Here is a 6,897-nt window from a genome sequence, read left to right as displayed (position 1 = left end):
ATGTCTCTCATCTACATAAGTGTTTGGCTGATGATACCGTAGTGGTTCCTTTTGATGACATTATGGTCGATGAACATCTGAAATATGTAGAGAGTCTGATCGCTATTCTCGACAGGAAGACGAAGACCTTGCACAACAAGGTAGTAGTCCTAGTGAAGGTGCAATGGCAACACCGGAAGGGTTTCGAGTGGACTTGGTAACCCAAAGAGGAGATGAGGGAGCATTATCCTGAGTTGTTTGTGACAGCTGACTTTGAGGATGAAGTCTGATTCAAGTGGGGGAGATTTGAAACATTCAGATCATTGAGGTATGGAATTTGAAGCAAATTATGAGTTATGGGTGAGTGAAGATAGGAGGGAAGCACCGTCACATCGTGACATGGCCGCTTTACGCGGGAACGATCATTCAAGTGTCACGATGTGAAACTATGTGAGTCACGACGTGATACTTGATCAAATCCCAAACCCTAATTTCAGACTTGGGCACGATTTAAAGAAAGTGAGGGGCTAGGGTTTCCTCCACCCTCATCCTCCATCACCTCCAAACCTGTAGAAGAAAACCCTAACCCATTTCCTCCATTGTTGAGCTCATTTTGGTACTTTTGGTTGTTTTTGAAGGAAGAAGAAGGCTTGTGCAACATTATGTGCATATTGGCTAGCTTAGGACTTCATTTTGGGCATTTTTGGACCCTTGTAAGTGTCCAACATCTAAAATTTCTTATGATAGGTTGCTAGATCTAAGGTTTTGTCCCATTTTCTTCAAATATCAAATAGTTGGAATGGTAAGATTCCATAAAGTTAGCAATTCTATGGATCCTTGAGGTCCTTTGAGTGATATATGGTTCATATCTCTAATTTTATTGTGTATTGGACCCATACGTGTGATATTTGGTGTTAGTTCTTCATGTTTCGCCTAGTTGGGGCCTTAGACTCACAATGGGCATGCATGGCTAAAAAGCATCAATCTTTAGGTGATGTTGGATGTTAGGAGGCTTTCTAGAAAGATTGAATAAATGCTTTAATGGATTGAGAGTTGAATCCATTATGTTAAGAAATCAGTTACACGACATGATGCCTTTATTGTCCTGATTTCATCACGATATGATGACCTATACCTCACAACGTGATGATGGTTTGGATCAAGACTGAGTTGAATCGTGACTGATTTGGGACCGGGTTGAGTTCGTTTCCCACGACATGATCATGGGTTGGTCACAACGCGAGGGTCAGTTAATGGAAATGCTGACCGTTGACCTAGTTTGACTTTTGGTCAAAATTGGGAAGGTTTAGAGGTTAGACTAAGGAGGGACCTTATTTGATTTGATAGATGTATGGTAGCACCATCTGCGTGGCATTAAGTTGTGTTTTTAGCTGACTTCGTGAGACATATGAGTCTTCTCACTATACTATGTACGATGTTAGATGTCTCTGTGACTCTTGCATCGGCATGTTGGGATGGGCTCACTTGTATATGGGATGGGCCTGTTTGTATGTTTAGTTGGGCCCGTTTTCATGTTAGGATGGGCATGTTGGTATGTTGGGATGGGCCCATTTATATGTTGGATTAGGCCCATTGTATGTTTGGATGGGCTGATTTTATAGTATGTGGTATTTTGGGGAACTCACTAAGTTTTATGCTTATGGTTTTGTTGTTTAACATTTCCAGATACTTACAGTTATAAAGGGAAGGGATCGACTTGACTACACAATAGTTCCCTATAATTTTCCACATTGTTGACTATTGTTTTACTCTGATCTTGAAATACATTTTTATCATGATTGGTTTTGGAACACTTGATGTATGAATTGGATGATTTAAAAACAAATATTTTTATCAGTATTTTTGGGATGTTGCAAAACAATGGCCTTGAACACTTCCTATAAACATAAACGACTAAGGCCTTTATTGGATTCAATAATTACCACCGATGATGTTTCATTGGAAAAACAACATATCAACGACCTTGAAGAACACACTAAGGACGCCCAAGAGTGCATGCATGTTATTGTATTCCGAGAGCAACATGTTGGAAAAGTAATTGAAGAGAAAGGGTAGGGGGAATGGATTAGGTCTGGAAATTGTTAGGGCCAGGATCCTCAAAGCCTTTAGGATCCTCAACCCTCATCAAATATTCAGGATCCTCAACTATCTCAGGATCTCGACTATTACCGTTATTATTATTTACTAATATTTATAACGGTTATATTTTGTTCTTAATTAACACAACTGCGGAAATAGTCAAGAGAAGACTTATTCTCAACAGAGTTTCATCTCATATATGTTAAAGACCTAGAATACCAAGTCAAATAACGTTCATGAAGTTGGTCATGGAGGATCCTAGAAATATCGGACATCTTGTTAGCTAGTTTAGATTATAATATGACACTTGTATCTGGCACACAACACACTGTTTTTACTCTAAGCTGACTATTCAAATTTATTCACTTGTTCTTACTGAAATATTCTATGTAATCACCATTTTTCATTAATAAAATCATCAAGGCAAGTGATAATTATCACCTCCCAAGGTTTTGTGTCAAAGATCCTAGCAAGGATCAAGTGCTTTCCTTGTAAATCAATGTGTAATTCTCTTTACCATTTACTATTGCACAATTTGAACATCACAGCCTCTCATTCAATTTGGTTGATTAGTACTTTTGTAATTTTTTACCAAAACAATTTGGCACCCACCGTGGGGCCGTGGTGTTCAAAATCCTCCACAAATCATGTCTACACAACTGATCATTTCTTCATCCTCCGTTCCTTCCATTCCAACCAAAAATCTACCGCCTGCTCCGAGTAGACCCCCTGGTTAGAGGAAAGCACCCGACACTTCCAAGAAAAACACCTCTCTGGTCACTGACCAAGGAAGTCTGGGATCTTCAGGACTCCAGGATCCGACTGCTTCGGTTACTACCACATAACTCTTCGCTATGATGAGGAAAATGATGCAACAGATCACCCAGTGGCAAGAGGAGAATAGAACATTACTTAGAGATGTTGAGAGAATGAAGGCAGAATTTCAGAGATCCCAGAAAATGACGCCCACAATTGTATAACGAAGGAGCCTGAACTTTGATAATGCAGGATCCTTAGGAAATTACCAGAACAACACAGCTCCTGCTATTTTTGCGTCACCCTGAGGGAAAATATGAACAATCGAGCATCTACGATCAATGATCTCAATGAGCCTTTCAATACTCCTAGAGACCTTGATTCTAGTAACTTCTTAAACAACAATACTGTAAATACTAACTCTACTAATGTTGTTGCAGGAATAAATCCAAAAACATGGCTAGGGAACTTCAACAGTTGAGACAGATGATATTAAGCGTACCCAGGGTAGTCTAACCCATACCAGAAGCATCTCTAACAATTCACAGGATCTCGATATTCGCTCCCATGATAGCCGATACCGAAGTTCCTAAGTGCTTCCAAACTCCTAGCATGAAGCCTTATGGAACTACGGATCTTGAAGAGCACGTAGCACAATACCAAGAAATGATGGAGATCATTCCCATCCCAGGGCACTTGAAGAAAGATTGCCTATGCAAAGGCTTTGGTTCAACCCTTATGGTATCAGCTCTCTAATTGATGCTAAACATTCCTCTATACTCTATTACTTCATTTTCACACTTAGTCAATAATTTCAATAACCAGTTTTCTTGCAATAGAACCTTCGAGAAGATCACTAGTGATCTCTATCGAGTGGTTCATGATCCTAAGGAACAACTTAGGGATTTTGTTAACAGGTTTGGCAGGGAAGCTCTAAGCATCCCCAACATTGACATGGAAACTATTGTATATGCCTTTAAGATGGGACTAAGGAAGGATCCACCCTTCTATGAAGACCTTGTGATGACCCCATGCAATAGATTGGACGAAGTCAGTTGCCGAGCATTGAGGTTCATAAGGCTTGAAGAGGAAAAAGAAATCCAGAAGATAAGAAACTCTTTAGTTCAATACGAGAATCCCAATAGGAAGGCAGAATCATTGTCCCCAAGATCCTACAAATCAAAGCCCTGCTCCAAACCGAATCATCACAGGGTTAATTCCCTCGAAGATAAAGGAGAGGCAGAAGAGCTCCCTAAGATCGTTGACTATTGTTTTTCTATGGATATTTTAGGTTTAATCTTTTCTATGCAGGATCTTAGAGACAAAGCAAGGTGGCCAAAGAAGGATAACAAGTCCACCAGTTGGAAAGACAAGTCCAAATGGTGTGCTTACCATGAAGATTTCAGTCGCATGACGGGGGATTGTATAGCCCTAAGAAATGAAATCGGCTACCTCCTTAGCAGGGGGGATCTGAAAGAGATCCTTATGAGAAAGAAAGAAAAGTCCAAGGAGAAAAACTAGGATGGTTATAAGATCCTAGAGAGACCAGGATCCCCAACCCCAAATGCCAAGATAATTAATGTTATCTCAGGCAGATCTTGTAACACCGTAAATTTCAAAACAAATTTTTCAAATTTTCATAAAACATAATTCAATTAATGTTCATAAAACAACCATATTAATTATCCAATTCAGGTCAATACAAAATCCCAAGATCACAATGTAAAAGCTCCGAGTGTGTGTGTACGGATCAAGCCAGCGCCTTCCCGCGGTCGTCACTAGTACCTTAAACAATAACATCAAACACTGTAAGCACAAAGCTTAGTGAGTTCCCCAGAATACCACATATAACACATAATAGCCACTCAAGGCTATAACTCTGTGGGTCCGTGCAACCAACCTCTGTGAACCCTCAGGTTCTAACTCTGATAAACATGCACCACATAAATCACATAGAATTAATGCAGTACAACACATAACATACATAGCATACAGATACTCTATCACATAACTCTGGTTACCTACTCAAGGTAAAGTATAGTGAGAAGACTCACCTCGCGTATCTCGGTATCTCACGAATCCTGGATATCCCTCGTGCTCGATCCTCCGAGCTCTAATCCTCCTATAACAACATATGCCTCTAGTTAACACTTTATATCTTCTAAGGTTGACTATCCCCAAGAAGTCAACACAGGTCAACTTTGGTCAACGGTCAATGGTCAACTTTGACCGGACTCGGCGAGTGCGCTATGGCGACTCGGCGAGTCTAGACGTTTTCACCAACCCTCTGAAATTCCCTTCCTACACGTCGAGTATTCCCCCCTCACTCGAAGAGTTTCACCTGGAAAAATCGCGGGGCCACCCCGACTCAACTCGCCGAGTCTCAAGAACAACTCGGCGAGTCCCAGTTCGACTCAGTCCACTTGTCGTCCCTCCCCAACTCACCCTGACTCACTGAGTCTACTCATGACTCGATTGGACCACTCACTGAGCAATCCCAAGGCAATCTTCAAACTACTCGCCGAGTCTGATGAACAGACTCGGCGAGTCCATGCCATGCAACCACTCCAACTTGCTTCTAAGGTCAGATCTGCTTCCACAATCTATAGATCTGGCCTCCCTAGACTGATTCATCACGTAAAGCTTCTATCTTGGTGCCCATAACACACCCCATGGCTCATAAATGGAGTTTTGACCTAAGGCATAAGGATTCCAATCCAAAACCTCCATTGATTCCCAAAAAGCTTGGCCAAAGGGACACTCTGGAGCTCTAAGGGTCCAGATCTATGGTTTAAACCACATAAGGGACCAAGGGGCACTAGATCTTGCCACAAAAGGGTTCAACAAACCCTAAATCTAAATAAACATCAACAAGGAAGAAGATAACTCGAAGTTATTACCACAATAGTGATGCTTTGGACTCGAAACTCTCAGAAGTGGCTCCAGTTGCTTTCCCTTGGCTAGTTCTTCTCCTTCCTTGCAACAATGGCACCTCCAAGATCAATAATGGCCTTCTACTTTGCTCCAAATGCTCACACTCGATTAGGGTTTCACCCAAAGGACTGGTGAGCACAAATGACGGCCATAAGGCCCTTTAAATAGGTCCCAAACCCGAGAAATTAGGGTTTCATTACACAACGCTGACTCGCCGAGTCCAGGCGCGATCCCGTGACCAGATCCGCGTCCCTACTCGGCGAGTCTGAGCTCCAACTCGCCGAGTCCCCTCAAATCACCAAAAACATAAATATACAAGATACCTGAAAAATCCGGCTGTTACAGATCTAACATTTGTGGTACTTCTTATTCATAGGCTAAAAGACACGCCAAGGCCTCTAAAATAGAGAAGGAGGATAAACCACGAAAAAATATTATGGTTAACAATGATAAGGAAGTCACATTTGAAAAGACAAACAAGGAATGGATTCAGGATCCTCACCATGACGGACTCATAATTACATTGTACATGGCCAACCTTTTCATCAGAAGGATCCTTGTTGACAGAGGATCCTCGATCAATATTGTACTCCTAGATGCACTAAAAAGGATGAAAATACCGGAATCAGAGATAATCAAAAGATCCTCGGTCCTCATAGGATTTAGTGGGGAAACGAAGCACACTATTGGGGAGATAAAGCTACCAATACACAGAGAGGGTAAACTCTATACAAAATTTATGTGTTATTGACACTTTATATTCTTATAATGTGATACTAGGTAGATCGTGGATCCACGAGATGAAAGCGGTGCCATCAACATATCATCAGTGTGTAAAAATGCCTACTCCATAGGGAACAGTAAAGATCATGGGAGATCAACAAGAATCGAAGGAATGTTATAAAATATCTATGAAGCCTACGACCAAACCCCATCAAGCGTAGCAAATAAGGATGGGGGCATGAGTCACACCCCGACCGTCCGCGGAAACACCGGGTAGTGTAAAGTCATTTCTCATATCATAGTTATCAACTTCCTGAAAACACATGCAATTTAAAATACGTCAACATAAAGTTGGTGAGTTCACAGGTTTTGACTCCATATAAAAATAACACTTTTTCTCAAGTT

At 41.2% G+C, this 6,897-nt stretch overlaps 1 protein-coding gene across 1 annotated transcript; it reads left to right on the top strand.

Moving 5' to 3' along the window:
* The first annotated feature begins 3,447 nt into the window (after positions 1 to 3,447).
* Positions 3,448 to 4,356, top strand: LOC145006960 (uncharacterized). The gene is made up of 2 exons (XM_078965972.1): positions 3,448 to 3,576; positions 3,661 to 4,356. Exons 1-2 carry the CDS (start codon positions 3,448 to 3,450, stop codon positions 4,354 to 4,356), a joined length of 825 nt encoding a protein of 274 aa, XP_078822098.1.
* The last annotated feature ends 2,541 nt before the right edge of the window (positions 4,357 to 6,897 follow it).

The sequence above is a fragment of the Lactuca saligna genome, chromosome 7, assembly GCF_052625555.1.
Source record: "Lactuca saligna cultivar CGN05327 chromosome 7, ASM5262555v1, whole genome shotgun sequence".
In the NCBI taxonomy this organism is placed as follows: domain Eukaryota; kingdom Viridiplantae; phylum Streptophyta; class Magnoliopsida; order Asterales; family Asteraceae; genus Lactuca; species Lactuca saligna.
This window is presented reverse-complemented; position numbering and strand designations above follow the sequence as displayed.

Excerpts from the sequence above, each read along its gene's own strand:
- LOC145006960 (XM_078965972.1), top strand. The coding sequence starts at position 3,448 with ATGAAGCCTTATGGAACTACGGATCTTGAAGAGCACGTAGCACAATAC. Across the intron at positions 3,577-3,660 it reads GCTTTGGTTCAACCCTTATG|TTTTCTTGCAATAGAACCTT; the intron begins GTATCAGCTCTC and ends TTCAATAACCAG.